General features: G+C 40.8%; 1 protein-coding gene across 1 annotated transcript in view; it reads left to right on the top strand.

Annotated features, from left to right (window-relative positions):
* Nucleotides 1-18,567, top strand: part of LOC146817887 (N-acetylglucosamine transporter UNC93A-like) — a 515,214-nt gene that overhangs the window by 181,268 nt on the left and 315,379 nt on the right. The window contains exon 4 of the mRNA XM_085611375.1: nt 1,639-1,767. Coding sequence (XP_085467501.1) covers nt 1,639-1,767 — 129 coding nt within the window. The remainder of the gene's footprint in view (nt 1-1,638; nt 1,768-18,567) is intronic.

Raw genomic sequence — 18,567 nt, 5'->3', positions numbered from 1 at the left:
AGCGCACCGCGTGACCACCGTGCGTGCACGGCACTAACTGCGTAAAGTGGGCGCGCGGTGCGCGAAGCGCACCGCGTGCTCACTGTGCGCGCACGGTGTGCGAAGCGCACCGTGCGCGCACGGAACGAACTGCGTTAACTGGGCGCGCACGCCACGAATGGCGTAAAGTAACTTAGCATTTAAAAAAACGTACAAATTCACTGAAAAAACCATAGGTTTCACACACGTTATAGTTAGGAATTAGCATTTAAAAAACCTTGCAAATTCACTGAAAAAACCATAGGTTTCACACATGTTATAGTTAGCTGGACATTTTATTGATAAAAAACCAATGAAATTCCCCCGTTATAGTTAGTGCAGGCAACTATAACTCACGCGACCGCAATCTTCTGCTGATGACATATGTGTCTTTATGAAAAAAAAATATTTGTAATATATGTATAGCTAAAATTTAATGGAAGAAGACATGGGCAAATAAGTGTCTAAATACAGTATTAGCATCAGCAGAGGATTGCGGTCGCGTGAGTTATAGTTGCCTGCACTAACTATAACGGGGGAATATATATATATATATATAATATATATATGCCCACAGTGCATTAAATTAAAAATAAATACATAACTTAGCATTTAAAAAACCATACAAATTCACTGAAAAAACCATAGGTTTCACACACGTTATAGTTAGGAATTAGCATTTAAAAAACCTTGCAAATTCACTTAAAAAACCATAGGTTTCACACAAGTTATAGTTAGCTGTACATTTCACTCGTAAAAAACCAATGAAATTCCACGTTATAGTTAGATCAGGTAACTATAACTTGCGCGACCGCAATGCACAATGTGTCATTTCAGATGTCATCATTGATGTCATGAGTGATGTCACTGACCATGTCATAAGTGATGTAATATGTGACGTCATCAGCAGTGCATTGCGGTCGCGCAAGTTATAGTTACCTGATCTAACTATAACGTGGAATTTCATTGGTTTTTTACGAGTGAAATGTACAGCTAACTATAACTTGTGTGAAACCTATGGTTTTTTAAGTGAATATATATATATATATATATAATATATATATGTATATATAATATATATGTGTATATTTTATTATTATTGTATTTTATTGTTTACAATCCTGGCAGACAGCTAAGCCCTTCTGAAGAGGATCTAGGAATAATGGCTTTCTGCTTGGTCCACCTCATTCCTGAGTCTCAAATGTGCCCATCTGTATTGGGAGAGAAAAACAGTTGCACAACAGGGGTGTGCACTGCATCACTGTGCTGAGGACAGTGAGGGTGTCAGCTGCTTCTAGTAATCATGATCAATTGGGCACTGCATTTATTCAACCAGCCCAGGAGTATTTTGTTTCATTCATTTTATACAGACACCCAACCATGGGTGGTAACATAATATGGCTATCTCACTTGCAGAAAGTGATGAATCAGTTTCTATTATGAAGCTGGTGGGTTGAAGGTTGATTGAGTTTGTCTTACACAATGTTTAAGATGTTTTAAAGATTATATACTGTGGTAGCAATTCTGGTATCCCAAAGGGTATTTGAAGACAAAGTCTTGTGTTTAACAATGGTTTAAAGTGATCTTTGCATTTCTAACAGTTTAATTTGCCTTCCCCAGGGACAGGACTGAACTACACATACTGTGGAGCCGTCAATTGTCCACAACTGAGCATTAATACTATTAATTCTGCAGGAAAAGATCGTCCATCAACTCATTTAATTTACACTTTGATGGGAGTTTATACAGGTACGTGTTTCTACAGGTATTTAAGAGAAGTCTGTAACGTTGCTTAAATAAATGTTTTTACCCATAGAGAGAGAACAATGACTTCCGAAAATTGTAATCGAGGCTCATTGTGTTTCACGGTAGAAAAAACAGATCAATTTGAACTGTTGTGACCTTTTATAATGACTGGCGAGACAAAAATTAAAGAAAGAAGATTTTTTAGTTAGCACAGCTACAATACCTTAAATGAAGGCGACTTGTACACTTATTGATTCATCAGAAAAAACAGGAAGAATACTATGAAACTGGTTCCTGAAATAGAGGTTTAAGTGATGAGGTAATTTTTTTATGAAAAGAGAAAATGTTGACCCGTGACCATCCGTCTTGCCTGGTAAACATGAAAACTTTGTTATAATAATATTCCCAAAGAACTTTGAGATTTCTTGCCAAAGAGAATTTAACTTAACCAAGACTTAAAATCCACCATATGTAACAGAACCTTGGCTGATCAATATGGAACATATGGAATGTTCTTCTACTGGATTCCTTCTGTCCGAATATCGAAAACTTTCATGTTTATCTGTTCCCTGTTTCATTTGCTACTTAATGGTTACCTAATATATAGGTCTTGGCTACAGATAGCTGTAACTCTTGCTTCCAATAGATATAACGTATCATATATTTAGAGAAGGCTTTGGATCAATCCGATGCTCATGATTGGATGACTTGGTTGTCTGTGTCAAGTGTTCTTGTGTTCGTCCCAGCTATGAGCATTTAAGTTAGATTTGTAGTATTGTTCCATTGCAAACAACAGGTAACTATCTCTCCTTTTCCTGGAACATGATTTGATTTTTGCTGCTCAAATGGAGTGCATGTCCTTTTTATTTTCCCTCATGTGTGTCTGTCTATCCCCACTCATGCTGACTCTGTCTCTCTCCATGGAGAGGTGTGACGCAGCGGGCAGAGCAACAGACTCCGGCGTGAGGGGGCTCAAAGTTCGATATCCGGCGGCAGCTCTGCTTAACACCATGTGACTCCAGGCAATAGCTCACTTAATCTTCCCGATGACCCGAGCACCTTGAGACCCTTAGGGGGGATTAACTTGTGGTTAACAAATACCAGATTCATTTATGGATCAATTCTCCATCACCCCCTCCCATCGGTTCATATCTCTCTCAGGCAGCAGCAATCGTCTCTCCCTTACCCCGGCCCCACCCACCACTCTCCCTCTGTCCGCCTCACCTGCCAACAATCGAGCATGATTGCTTAGTGTTTCTATGTCCAATACTGCATTGCAGGACAGTTTCTCTCTTTCTCCTTCTTCCACCACTGGACTCCAGACTGTCTCCCAAGCAAGCTCCATGGCACCTCTATGGTTGTCCATTCTGTTTCATGGTCCAGTCACTCCTTCCACTCTGATCCCTCCATGCTCATCGTTTCCCTTGCCACCTGATATTGTTCATTTTTGTTACAAAGCTATATATGTTTTACTTTTTTTAGAGCAATGGGGGGAGGGGTTAAATTACACTGGCATAATTTGCGTAAATTTGGGAATTTCAAGTTGCTCTTGTTACGCAAAATCCCCAAATGATGCCATTACGCCAAGTCACATAATAAAGCATGAAGTGGTGCCTTTACAAATTGCATAGAAAAAGCAGAACGTCAGCAGGTGTTGTTCATGGTAGTTTTTTTTGCACTATTTTTGCGAGTGAAATGTGTTCCTAGGTCAAAACTTAAAGAAACGATGCATTTAGTGCTAAAATATAGTTCTAGGTGACAGATTTGCATTTCATGCAATTATGTGTAGTTTTGCATAATTTTGCTGAAATATAACATTATTAGGTGGAGGGTATATCTGCCAAGCTTTGATGCAGCATCCCATCCCCCAAACCCTCAATAAGGCTGAAAATGTAAATGAGAGAGCAAAATGTGAAAAGCCATGGTTTCCAATTAAGCTTCAATAAGGCTTATCTTTAGAGAATTAAGAGGTTTTGATCAGCCATAGACTAAAATGCACTTGTAATACGGAGGACAGGACATATATATTCACCCAAAAAGGTAAAGCGCGGTTGTGGTTATGAATAAAATCCCCTCGAAAATGTGAAAGTTATGGTCAAGACCACAATCCATAACTCACACAACAGCACTGTAAACCATAACTTGCACACCAAAGGGTGATGCACATACCTCACCCGTAATAAAGCAGATGCTCCTCCTAGCCATGCCTAGGCCCTGCACACCCCATTGGGCAGCTAATCCCCATGGCGCATGACTTTCAGCCAAACACAGGGCAAGTTGCTTACTGCTCCTGACCTCTCGCAGCGGGGATCAGATGAAAAATCAGGCGGCCCAAAACAATGGTTAGCCACAGGGTATGGCCTATGGGCAGACCCTGCGTGCAACACATACCCTGTGGCCAAGCCCCACTGCACACTGTCTTTAGCCATGCATATTGTGGATTGATGGCAGGGTCTGGCCTCCTTCTATGGGGATTGGTAGTAGGGCCTGGACACCCCACTCGCTGAGGGCACAACCCCCCACAGCACACAGGTTTTAGACCTGCACACTATGGGTTTGTCACAGGGGCTGGACTACGGCTAAGTCCAACACCCAATCTGCTTCTGGTGGCCAACCCTCTCCTCACACAAACCTTTAGCTGTGTACAGCAGAGATTAGCCTCAGGGATTGGAGCATGTCTGAGCCCTGCTCCCAAACCACTGATTGTAGCTAACACCCACCTGTGACCATTGGTCAACCAAAGCAATGAGGCACAGAATACTTGTTTTGCCATTTGTGTTGTGCATTTGCAAATTTGGTATTGAAGTTGGGAATCCTGGACATCGGTTCCTTGGTCTTGGGGACCCAGTGAGTGTTTAAGTGTTTTGAATCCAACATTAGGTTGTGAATCCCATGATAAAAATGATGTTTAATATATCTTTTTACAGGGGGTCTCCCCCAGGCCTGGGAGCCAGTTTGAGGTGTACTCACCCTTCCCCCTTATCCCCTTTTACTTTTGATTATTCCCAATATGCAGCTCATTGCCCCATGTTGCCCAATTTGGGCCACAATGGCAAAAGAATGGGAGGAAAATGTCCCTCATCCACTTATATGCCTTTATGTGTTTTTTAACTAGATTCACAAATCTTCCGTGGAGATGTGAACCTGTTGAGGATTTGTGAACTAATGCTGCAGATGTCTCCCTTTTCATACACAAGAGCACCTTTGTAATACAAATTTCTCTAAAACTGATTTACACCAAACTAAGCAGTAAAGTGCTACCTTTTTGCAAATGTAAGTGTAATTTCTTTCAGCCATTTTTTTGTATCAACGTACAAAGAATCAATTAGAAATTGGATCTTTAGTTGGTAGAGGTATGCACTTTGTCTAAGTAGGGACCACATACCTAGTCAGGGTAAGTCAGATACACACCCTAAATTAACCTGTGCTCACCCTCTGGTTGCTTGGCACAGTGTAAAGTATTTGTGCCACACTTACAATAATAAAACAGTGAAAACACCACACAAAAATAATCCACATCAGGTTAGAAAGATAGAGCTTAATTTAGGGAACAAAACAAGAAAAAAACGACAAAATCCAATAAGTAGGAGTTATGAATTTTTAAAGAATAGCTGCAAATATAGTGCTGAAAATCATTTAGCACCACCTGGGGCTATCTGGTCACGCTTTACCGGATTAAATCCATCCAAAAAGTTAGGTCAACCGCGATGGGGCGTGGGTCCGATACAGGGACCAACCTTGTCCCACTGAAAAAGCATCTGGATGCGCTGTCGACAGGGCCCAATGCGTGGAGCAGAGGAGGGAATGCATCAGTGTTGTTCCCTCTGGATGTATATGATGCGTCACTGATGCAATGTCCTCTAAGCAGGCAATGCATCAGTGCTACCGGAGATGCGTCTGTTCTGTTCGGCCCAACAACGGCGATGCATGGATTTTGTCAATTGCCGCACAGAAAAGACCCTTCCAATGGTCCTGGACTGGATTGGCACCACTTGGCATGGCAGGGCTCACAACTGGCAGAGTGTAGATGTTGTAGTAGGATTGTTGGAAGTCTTTGATGTTCCTGAGATTTCAAAACTCGAGGCAAGCCAGCAAGCCCTTGAAGTCACTTTGGTTCTGGGGTGTAGACATGCAGGTCCTCTCCTTCTCACTCCCAGGCAAGTAGAGCAGCAGGCACAAGGGCAGACACAGCAGAGCAGAGCAGGAGTCCAGCAAAGTCCAGCAGAGGGACAGTCCTTTCAGCAGCACAGCAGTCCTTCCTCCTGGCAGAGTATACTCAGGTCCAGAAGTGTACTGAAGTGGTGGTGTCTGAGGTCTATCTATAAAACTTTATTTCAGCCAAATGGCCATAAACGTTGCAAGCAAAACAATCAAAAAACAAATTATTTTTTCACTGCAAACAAACATCACATTAATTCCACATTAATTTGGTGAGCATTTTGGCAGAAAAAGTGCTAGCACAAAAGTTCTCTAACACCATATAGTGCTGGTTCAATAGGCAAGAAGCAATCATGAAAATCTAACATGGTCCTTCATGTCCTATGATTGAAACTATGCATATCCCCAGCTCATGAGGAACTGAGAAGATAAACAAGAAGATAAATAGATCCAATTGGCACATTGTTCGGTAACAATAGGAAAAGAAAACCAATCTTAGGTTTGCCATAAACGTGTCATAAAAAAGACAATTACATTAAAGAAATTCAGTTCAGCAATTAAAATCTGTGAGTTTAAAACCTTTGCATTTAAAAACATAATTGGATTATGAGCCTCATTAAAATGACAGCAGTAGCAGGGACTCAAAAGTTCAGAAATTGTGATAGCAGCAATTATTTGGTTGGGAGAAGGCCAACAATCACCCCCTGGGATCCTGACAATCTATAACATTCCTATATGCTCTAAGTCTCTAGGCCCGTAACAAGAACCTAGAGGTGGCAAATACTATGTATTCAGATGTGTGACTTCTTAAGATCCTATATGCCTCCCAGTAGTGTGAGGCACCCATATTTCTACATACTGGAGTATTCCACCTTCTTCGCAGATGGGAGTAGCCTGGGCAACAGAAAAAAAAGTGCTCTAATGATTCTACGGTCATCGAGCAGAAGAGGCAGTTGGAAATTTGCGGTGCATTTGTCTGCCATCTGCTCATCAGTGATTTTAAGGGCAGGGTGTCTATCTTAAATTTGACATATAGATTGCTGCCTGCCAAGGTTTGATCCGGTCCAGGTAGGGTTCAAACATGGCTGTGCATTTAATTTGAAGGAATTTTTTCGAGGTGCTCCCCTATTTAGCTTAATTCCAGGGGCTAACCAATAGTGTTTTCCAGAAAAGTTCCTTTAGCTTAATGGAAGTTCATTTGGAAGGTTCAGTTGGAGAATACCATACATCCTACAATGTAATAGTTGTGCATTGCTGTTTAATTTTTTTGAGCCAAGGGATACACAAATTTCTGTCTTGGGTGTATAATTCGGATAAGACTTCCCTATAGGATGCCAGCTCCGAAGTAGTATAGAGGCGTACCCAGTATAGGAGAACTTTCAGTAGGGCCGATGAATCCACCTTTTTTATTGCCAGGTCAATGCCTAAAGGCAACGGGGGAGTGCATTATGGCAAACAAAGCAGTCAATGAATTAACTTATTTTCGGATTGATCTAGGTAAGAGAAGTCGGCATAGCCCCAATCTCTGCCGCAGCCACTGCAGTGGCCCTGTAAACTTTCAGAGCTGGGTTCACTGCACTGCTGTTGGTAGCCCGATACCACTGCAGATCCCCTTTGCTGTAAAACACCTGTACTTTGTACTATTTGGGGAGCCTAGGTCATATTGTCTGCCAACCTAACTCCCACGTAGTTGAATTGACTCACTTGCTGAAGGGGCGACCCCTCCACCACCATTCTGCATCTAAGGGATTGGCGGGGCCTCTAAAGGATTGGGGGATTCAGCAGAATGTATCTCCAGTCCCCAAGATTTACAAGTGACAACATGCGTCAAAAGAACCTGGAGTCCCATAGGAGTTCTGGAGAGAAGAGAAGTATCACCTGCAAACTATAGGATCAGTCCTTTTGTTTGCAGATTTGGGTGTATCGGGCCTGCAGTCACAGAACCAGTCAACCATATCATTGATACACAGGCTGAACAATTTAGGAGCAAGGACACACCCTTGCCTTACTCCACATTTCACAGGTATTCTCTGTGTGAAGGCGCCCCCGAGGTCCACCGGACTTGAGCATATGTTTCCTGGTGGAAAACCTTCAGGATCCTCAGAGGATCTCCAGGGATCCCATATTCCTCCAGGACCTTTAACAGGCTATCCCTAGGGACTAGGTCAGAAGCGGCCCTCAAATCCATGAAGGCCACATAAAAATGATCCTGCTTCAAGACAATGTATTTCCAGCACATTGTCTTGAAGCAGAAGACCCTGTCCATTTTGCTGACCCTGCTCCTGAAGCCAGTCTGGGAATTCAAGAGGACATGATTGTCATTCCCCCACAGGTGGAGTCTGGACAGCACTTGCCTGCAGAAGATCTTTCGGCTGTTGTCAAGAAGGCTAATCGGCCTATAGTTGGAGGGGACATAATGCCTGCGTTTCTTGTAATTAGGGATGATAGTAGCGCCTAGCCAAGAAGGCGGAATATCCTTCCCTCTCACAATAGCATTGCCCAGTGCATTTGAATAAGGGACCCAGATTTCTGACTGTGATAGAAACACGATTCCTGGGAGGCCATCTGGGCGAGGTGCTTTATCCCTGCACATTTGATGAAGAGTCTGTTCAGTCTCTTTAAATCAAGTTCCATAGGGGTGCTGTCCCTTTCCTCTTCCATGAGTAGGGCATACTCAGCTTATACCCAGTTGTGCCTTTGAAATGGGGGATACTTCACAGAGAGGCCTTTGAAGTTGACAGGGTCCCTGAGCCTCCTGCCTTTGCTCCAGACTCACTACAGGGGGGTATGCATCCCTTTGTGCAGGGACAGGCACAGCTTATTCAGGTGTAAGTGTCAGCTCTTCCCTACCATCCCACCCAAGAAGGCCCATCAGGATGTGGATGGGCCAGCAGTCACACCTAAGCTCCCTTTGTGTGTGGTTGTCTGGAGAGAATGCACAAAACCCTGCTGTCACTCACCCCAGATGTGTATTCTGAAACCGGTAGAAGGCACAGAATGGTTAAAGTGAGAAACTGGCAACATTCTAAAAGTGGCATTTTCAGACTTGCAACTGAAAATCATACTTTATCATAAGTTGTGATTTTATGTTGTAATTCCAGAGACACCAAACTTGAAAATTCTATCTTTTACCAATTGGAAATTACACTTATAATTAAGGTAATCCCAATGTTAACTTATGGGAGAGATTGGCCTTGCAGTAGGCAAAACCAAATTCTCTACCAGGACATGTACAACTTAAAAGTACATGCACAACTTTTAAATACACTGCACACTGCCCTTAGGGCTGTCCAAGGCCTACCTTAAGGGTGTCTTATATGTATTACAAAGGAAGGTTGTGGCCTGGCAAGAGGGTTCACTTTCCAGGTTGACATGGCAGTTTACAACTACCCATAGAGGCACTGCAGTGCCAGGCCTGAGACATGTTTAAAGGGCTACTGAAGTGGGTGGCACAATCAGTGCTGCAGGCCCACTAGTGGCATTCAATTTACAGGCCCTTGGCTCATTTAGTGCACTTTACTAGGGACTGACAAGTAGGTTTAGAATGCCAATTGTGGACATGCCAATGTTAACATGTTTTAAGTAGAGAACACATGCACTTTAGCACTTGTTAGCAGTGGTAAAGTGCCCAGAGTCCTAAAGCCAGCAAAAAGGAGTCAGCAAAACAGGATGTCAGAAGGCAAAAAGTCTGGGGAAACCACACCAAGGATGCCAGGTTTAACAGAATCCTTTGGGAACAAAACAGGAAATGACACTTTTGGGAACCCTCTTTTTCTTGACCCACACTAGTAATTGAGAACCCCAACTGGATGTGCTGTCTTAAGAACATTTCATGCAAATTCATCAAACAGCACCAAAGTTATTAGGAATAAAATTACTTTCAATGTAAACTTTGATTTAACCATAACACACTGGGCCACCACTGTGCTATCTATCTATCTATCTATCTATCTATCTATCTATCTATCTATCTATCTATCTATCTATCTATCTATCTATCTATCTATCTATCTATCTATCTATCTATCTATCTATCTATCTATCTATCTATCTATCTATCTATCTATCTATCTATCTATCTATCTATCTATCTATCTATCTATCTATCTATCTATCTATCTATCTATCTATCTATCTATCTATCTATCTATCTATCTATCTATCTATCTATCTATCTATCTTATCTATCTATCTATCTATCTATCTATCTATCTATCTATCTATCTATCTATCTATCTACTTATAGATACATATATATATGTGTGTGTGTATTTATGTATACATACATACATATTTTACAAGGACTCACCAGCTGCAAATCTTTTTTTTTGCATTTATGCACACTATATTTTACTTTTTGCATTTTTAATTTACTGGTTGAACAGTTAATTAGAAATTACTGCCATGCATCACCACACACTCATGCACATGCTGTATGTCTTAACAGAGAGGACCTTCAAACTCAAATCTACTCTATATCAAATTATTTTTCAAATTGATTTCAATTGTTCAAGTCTTGTCTTTATTCTTTGACAGAGCTTCTTCGGTGAGAGCCCCCTGTCAGCCAACACGTGTTTCGTCCTGACTATGTTACGTCATGGACTTCATCAGGGCTGCAGGCAAACAAAAATATATGATAACCAAAATACATAAGCATATATCGCTAAACTAAACGTATTACTTCAGGCGGTCAATATACCATTTATAATCAAATCTTATGCGAACAGCGCTTACCTAAAAGTATTCAGACCGGTCCTGTATCACGACCGCGTATCATTGTGTCGGCGTCTGCAACCGGCATAGATCAGGTTCTCTCTTGGCCGTTTGCTGGCGAGATTAACTTAAATTCACTGATTATTGACGATAGCCACTTCATATTTGAGTCCGTGTTATTATTAGACAAGTATGTTATCGTCTGGTATTTTTCTTTACTTTAGGGAACATGACTAATTATTAGTGCGGAATACTACAGATCGGTAAAACGTGAAGAATTCGAAATAAGCCCACTTGCTGGTAATAACTGGTACGCTTTTTTGTATATTTTAAGCTAGCGCCTAATAAGGATATCTATTTGGACCAGAACCACTCAAGTCGATAATTTTCTGTTTATTATTCTTAGCTAATGAATGCAACATTAGGTTACTGGACCTAATAGTTAAAGCCCTTGATTACACTTAATATAGGTGAGTTCATATTCTTTTTCGATTCAACATAGTGGTACTGTCATAGGCAGTAAGAATACACTTGGGTGTTTATTACTAATTCATGAAATTTTTGCCGTTACCTAGGAGATTAGTGGTTAAGATAGTGGTTGTCGTCTTTAAGGTTTATACAGCCTTGTTTTTTCTCTCTTCACTCCTATTGGTCTGTTATCAGGTTCTTTTCTACCAAATTATTCCCCTTCTGGCGTTTCACTTCCTTTCCTACAATCACAGAATATTTTCTACTTTTCGGTGAATACACCATATTATATGTTTTGCTCCGATCACCATTGGCTAATTAGCATCACAAATTGTATTCTTAAGACTATAGCTTACCATGTTAATTTAGATGTATGAATTTTTGATTAGCGATATATGCTTATGTATTTTGGTTATCATATATTTTTGTTTGCCTGCAGCCCTGATGAAGTCCATGACGTAACATAGTCAGGACGAAACACGTGTTGGCTGACAGGGGGCTCTCACCGAAGAAGCTCTGTCAAAGAATAAAGACAAGACTTGAACAATTGAAATCAATTTGAAAAATAATTTTTTGTTGTGCACTAGCACCATTACTTGGACTTCACTTTAGAACCCTATTGCTCGGTTTCAAAAATTGTTGATGCCACCAAAAGATCATTGGGAGTATCAAAAATGCCATTAATATTTTTTAAAAGATGAACAAGTTGCAGATATTCAAAAAAAGCCGGTTTCCTGGGGTTTTCTAACCTAGTCATTACCTCTTCCCAAGTGATCATCCTATTCTGTATGCCAAAATGTCTTAGCCCCTGTAGCCCACAGTCTTCCCAATGTTTTTAATGATTTTCCCAAAATTGGAGACCAAGGCTAGTGCATTCTCTTAATCTCAAATATTGCAAGCCCGAGGAGCCAGTTTTTTAAAAAAAGGACTGAAGTCTAAAAGAATATTCCTTTAGAGTCTTGTATCTAGTTTTTTTAGGAAGTTTGGAGGTTTTTAAAAACACTCGACTTTGACAATGAATTTCTTGTAGCATTTTGTCAATAAAACAACTATCTCGATTACATTTGGATCCTATCAGGCCTGCCACTATATCCAAAAAAGCAGCCTCATAATGTTTTTAGATGAGGCATAGCTAACCCCCCTTGTATGATTGGTAATTGCACTACAGTCAACTTTACCCTAGCTGTTTTCTTTCCCCAAACAAATTCTCTCATCAATGTTTCCATTTCTTTAAAAAGGGACATATTTACTTTTATAGGGATATTACTAAAAAGAAATGTAAGCAACAGGAGTATAGACATTTTGATTAAAGAAACTCTGCAAATTAATGATAAAGGAAGTAAAAGCCATTGATCCAAAAGATTTTTGATTTTGTCGTTCATTCTTATATAGTTAAGTTTAGATAGCTGTTGATAATGGCTGGAAACATAGATCCCAAGGTATCTAATTGGGTCTTGTTTAATAGCTTGAGCCCTCAAACATTGTGGTAGAAGATTAAGATCATTATTGAGGGCTAGGACCTCGGTTTTATTAGAGTTTATTTTGTAGCCCCCAATTAATTCGAAGTCTCTAAATTCCCTCAATACAGTCTCCATATTAGCTTTGGCAGGCATCAAATATAGAATTATATCGTCTGCGAACAGTTTCAACTTTGACATAGCCGAGATGGGGGGGGGGGGGGTCGAATAGCAGCATTATTCCTAATTTTAATTGCCAAAGGCTCATTAAAAAATATGAAAAGTAATGGTGAAAGCGGGCAGCCCTGTCTTGTCCCCCGGTTTATTTTTATATTTCCAGCTTGTTTTGAATTTATAAATACCTGAGCTGAAGCCCCTTGGTAGATATTACGTAGCATACTTATAACTTCAAGGGGAAAGCCAAATTGACTGGGGGCAAAAAACAAAGTTCTCCAATTTACTAGGTCGAATGCTTTCACCGTATCCACCATTACTATACACGCTGGGGTAGAGTTAGAATTAAAATAAGCCAAAGCATGAATTAAAAACTCGGTATTAGCTGCCATTAATCTACCCGCGATAAAACCAGTTTGATCTGTATGAATAGTTTCTTGGGCGGCAAGTGAAAAACGTTTGGCCCATACTTTCATTAGGATCTTATAATCTGAGTTCAGGAGACTAATGGGCCTGTAAGAAGTAACGTCCGCTGGATTTTTATCTTTATTCACGAAGGACACTATTATCGTATCTTTGAAAGAAGAGGGAACCAAACCTCCATTTTTGATAAAATTAAATAGTTTTTTCAAAGGTGAAATTAACACCTTAGAAAAAGCTTTATAGAATTCTATAGGAAAACCATCCTGTCCGCTTGCTTTGGCTCCAGCAGATGCTGTAATAGCTGTCGATATCTCGACAGAATCTACCTCATATCTTAATTGACTGATCCGGTTCTCTGAAAGTTTAGGACAGTTCACGTTGGAAAAATAGTCCTGGATCAGTTCTTCCCCTATCGAATATTCTGTCGCATAAAGTTGATAAAAGTGTTCCAGAAAAACCTGTGGGATCAAATCCCCATTAACCACTTTTAGACCAGTCTGAGGGTCAAGCACCTTAGTTATTATCGCTGCTTCTTGTTTTTTCCTGGTGGAGTTAGCCAGAAGTTTACCTACTAACTGGCTATCTTCATAAACCTTTTGTTGGTTCATTTTTGAGCTGGAAATCTCTTCTAGAGTAAAAAAATCCCTCAGAGCTGATCTTGTCAGATCAAGTGGGTTAGGGCGTTTCTGGAGCTGGAGAGCGTATTCTATTTCGGCTGCAGTTTACAGCTCAACTATTTTAGGCCTCCGAGCGTTTGATCGAGCGGTCGTATAGGCGATTATTTGCCCACGAGCTGCCGCCTTAAACCCACCCCACACCGAAAATGGATCTGCTGTGTTTTCATTAATCTCGAAAAATTCCAATATCCATGCCTCAAAAGTTTTCAACAAATCCTGATCTTGGAGGAGGAGACGGTCCAGCTGCCACCTGGGCCGTTCTCTACTCTCAGCTTCAAACCTAAGTTTAAGCCCTATAAAAGCATGACCAGAGAAGGGATTACACCCAATGTCTATATCAATAATCTGAAGGGATCTGGATATAAAAAAATATTCAATTCGAGATGCAGTTTTAAAACGATGTGAATAGCAGGTAAAAAAAGTTTTATCAGGATTTCTATCTCGCCAGGGATCTATTAGTTGATACTCAAACTTGATGGCCTCCACCATTTTTTTTGTATTAGGTTTTAATTGTTTTTTATTTTTGTTTGAAGTGTCCTTCGTTAAATCCTGAATATAGTTAAAATCACCTCCTATGATAAACTGTCCGGGGGCTCCTCTCATAAGCTCATTAATTTTAACCAGACTGGAGGGATCATCCGAAACCGGACCATAGTAAGATATAAAATTCAAAATCCTTCCGTTTACCTTCATTGCCACCCAAATCCACCTTCCGTATGGGTCCCTATGAATTTCAAACGGTTCCCATAGCATTTTTCTGGAAAAATAAATAGCAACCCCTCTCTGGGCAATACCAGCAGATGCAAAAAAAGCATTAGAAAAAATCCTAGGTAGAAATAATTTGGGGAAATAAGTTTTCAGATGTGTCTCCTGTAAGAACAAAACTTGAGGTTTCAAGGATGCCAACCATTTTATGAGAGCCCCATACTTTTGCTTATTTAAAATTCCGTTGGCATTGACCGATAAGATTTTATATTTACTGGTTTCTATTAGGTTTTTCATAATAATTTATTATTTGCACCTTTTTGCTCTGCTCTTTTCTCTGCGTTAAACTCCCCCACTTCCCCCCCACAAACCCTCCCCTCGAAATGTGTGAACATCCCCTTTAACCACGCTACCCACATTTCACCCCCTTTTCCCTGTCTTCTGGGTGTCTTGGAATTACACCCCCGGTGATCCCACTGTCCCCATCCCCCAACACAATCCGAAATACAGAACTCCCCCTTTTTTTCCCCCTATTTTCCTCCCCAATTGAGGGGAAATAACGTTTAACCCCTATACATCAAGGACGCTTGACGGGACTATTTCCTGTAAAATATATGAGTCTTAGCATTTACAAACTCTATACTACTCTTTTAATTTCCTGGTCCGCTCGAAATCTCTTTTAGTAGTGCCTGCGCTTCTTCTAAATCTGAAAACATAAAAAACTTGCCTTTAACTAGAACCCTCAATTTCGACTGTTGGGGAATAGAGGCTTGGGCGCCATATGCTTTAAACAAGTGAAGAAGCTTAACAAATTATTTTCTTCTACGAGCGGCAGCGGCAGTCATATCTGAAAATATTCAACATTTAGTAGTTTCATTTACAGGAAACTGTCTCTGCTGAATAGCTTTTGACAATATCCTTTCCTTAATTCTGAAGTCCGCAAGGTTCAACAGGATTGTTCGCAGCATCGTGGAGTTGGGGAAGGGATGAGCTGGAACACGATGTGCCCTAGTGACTGTCAAATCTCCTTCGAACTCTGGGAGAACTGTCTGTTTAATAAAGGAGTTAACCCATTGTAAGGTTTGTGAGCCTTCAATACCTTCCGAAACTCCTACGATCCTAAGATTGGACCTCCTAGAGTGGTTTTCTAACTCTTCCAGCTTATTCTCCAAATAGTTCTTTTTTTTTGTAACCTCTTTTACTTCCCCGATAACTGTATTCATTTGATCTTCCAAAGCTGAAATTCTAGTTTCTGCCTCCTGGAGTTTGGCAGGAAAACCTGACATTGCCTCTTCAATCTTCCCAAGTCGTAAATGCAGCGCAGCAATTTCCAATCTCTGGGTCCTTTTTATCTCACAAAACTCATCCAGTATGAGATTGAGCATATCTCTAATGTCCAATTGGCATGCACCCGGTGTTTCTGTGCTTTGAATAAAATTATCCTGAAAATTAGTGATATCGCTGAATGTTTTTTCTGACATGGTAGCCTCCTGGATCCGTGAGCCTTCAGGTAGATTTGAATTCTGCAGCAACAACACTGTAAGACTTGAAGGTGCTGATGGGGCCCTTAATTCTGGACTTAGGTCTCGAGCTTGACCCCGATCAAGGCACTTAACTGACTCGAGGACTATCGGACAATCCGACTCGTGAATAAGTTGGCATCTCTCTGGATCTAAAGATGTTGAATTTATTGAATTTATTGATACTGAAGACGGCACAAGTCCTACTGAGTGATCTTTGGATTTTTTGAGGTTAGTGGAGTTAGCGAGGGAGGTTGAAGGATAGCTTTTTCAAAGAACAGTGGAAATTGTTTAGTCCCATTTAGTTATTCCTTTAGGCCATCCAATGCAACATTATCTTGTTCTGCCCCTTGTTCCTCACACCCCGGAGGGGTGGTGGAGGGCAGCTCTTCTTCTGAGGTTAGGATGGGAAATGCACACAAAAGGGTAGCGCTCTTTAGACCTCAAGTGAACAGATTGGTGGAGAGGGTTAATCGCCTTATTATGGAGAATGCTCAATTGTCCCTAGCTAATGGATTGCCATGAAAAAAGGAAATATGGAAATTAATATGGGCACATAGAATAACTTCTCATTCTAGGTGTAACACCATTTGTGTCTTTGGAGGGAAGAGAACCGGGTAGGAAAGAGTGACCAGTGTGGTTGTGTGATAAAAATAGGGTGTGGATTGATGGTGAGGAGATTAAGAGAAAACTTGTGAAGGTGCAGAGGAAGTTGCAAGAAGGGTACAACATGAGAAAGAGTGTGAAGAATTTGTGGGTGCAAGGTGGTGATTAGGTGATGGTACGGAGGAATGGACAAATTTGCAAGGGTGAAAGCAAATATTCCAGTCAGTATCAGGTTACGGAGGTGAAACGTAATGCAGTAATTTTAGAAAATTTTACTACTTGGAGTATGGGAAATGTATGCAAAGCCTATAAGCCATAAAATGTAAATTGTGAAGCATATGCTGAGATCATATGTTTTTTTTCATGAAATATAGAGAAGAAATGTGCTGTTCTGTAAATTTTCATTGTTGTAAACTATTTTATTGATAGTGTTCTGTTATTGTTTTTTTATGTGGGGTTATTTCCTTTGTTGTTGTTTTTTTTTAATTATTATTAAAGAGGGAGAAATGTGGAAATATGAGTATTGTGGGTTGCTTAGGTGATCAAAGAACTCCACTGACATCATAGAGATTGCTGGGAGAGAGCGGAGAGCGAAAGACAGTTACTGGAAGGAGAAAGATGTAACTGCTGGTGTTGCTGGAGGTGCCACTGTAATAAAGAAGATTTTAAGGAAGCTTGGAGTATATTTACACTTTCTCCTTCCAGTTGAATTTGAAAAGGGCGTATTGTATGGTTTCCATCAGGAAATCACAGGGAACCTGAACATGGTTAGCGGAGTTAGCGAGGGAGGTTGAAGGATAGCTTTTTCAAAGAACAGTGGAAATTGTTTAGTCCCATTTAGTTATTCCTTTAGGCCATCCAATGCAACATTATCTTGTGCTGCCCCTTGTTCCTCACACCCCGGAGGGGTGGTGGAGGGCAGCTCTTCTTCTGAGGTCTCGAGAGTACTGTCAAGGCCAGAGTGATTAGTAGTATTTTCCTTGTTGGACAAACGTGCGACTTCTTTTGCCTGCGCTAAGCGTGTTTTAGTCTTTAGACGAGTTGCTGAATCAGATTTGGCGTCGGCATGTTTTGCAGGTTTACCCATTTTTGTTAACTTTTCCTTAGTTTTTCTTAACATTTTACAATTTTCTTGATTTTGTATTTTATTTTTTACGCCCAACGTCTCTTGGTGAGGCTCCTTCACCCCTTTATATATATATATATATATTTTTATTTTTACCAAATTCACTACAACACCAGATGGATCTCCTCAGTTTAGAGTCACTCCCTAGTCACGCCGACCAGAAAGCCCAGAAGTCCACTCAATTACAATTTCGCTTCACAGCCAAGCCCTCCTTCACCATAATCTTGTTGTAATACTCTTCCAATGTATAGAGGGGATATAGGGGAGGTAATTTGGTCTCAGAATGACCTGACGCACTGCGACACTCAGATCACAGGCACAGGCATAGTTGCACCAAGCCTCCTGGAGAGAGTAAAATGTATTGTGACTCACGACTTATTCATTTTTTATTAATCATGTATTTTTGCCCTGCTGTAACTTCATTCACCCAAACGGGTCTTTTTACTGTGGGGGGGCTCTTCAACGATTTATTTATATGCCTTTCTCATGTTTTGTCAAGCTCTCCCAGTTCGTGCTCCTTTTTTTTTTTTTCCTTCCCCAGACTTAGCACCTCGTCTTTTATTTTCCTCTCCTTCCGGTCCGATCAAACATCTATCGCGGTCATATCCTCCGCTGCCCTAAAATCCGCTGGTGATCGGGGTACCCGCCTCCGTCTCCGCCTCCTCCTCACCTTACTGTAGAAGGCTGAAAACAGGATACCACCGATATTCACAAATTTAATATTATTAATGCCTGGCTTCACACACGCCCGGAGTGCAGTACCCAGGGCGCACAAA

Source organism: Triturus cristatus, chromosome 6 (genome assembly GCF_964204655.1).
Source record: "Triturus cristatus chromosome 6, aTriCri1.1, whole genome shotgun sequence".
NCBI classification, from domain to species: domain Eukaryota; kingdom Metazoa; phylum Chordata; class Amphibia; order Caudata; family Salamandridae; genus Triturus; species Triturus cristatus.
Note: the sequence above shows the minus strand (reverse complement) of the source record. Positions and strands in the feature narration are given on the sequence as shown.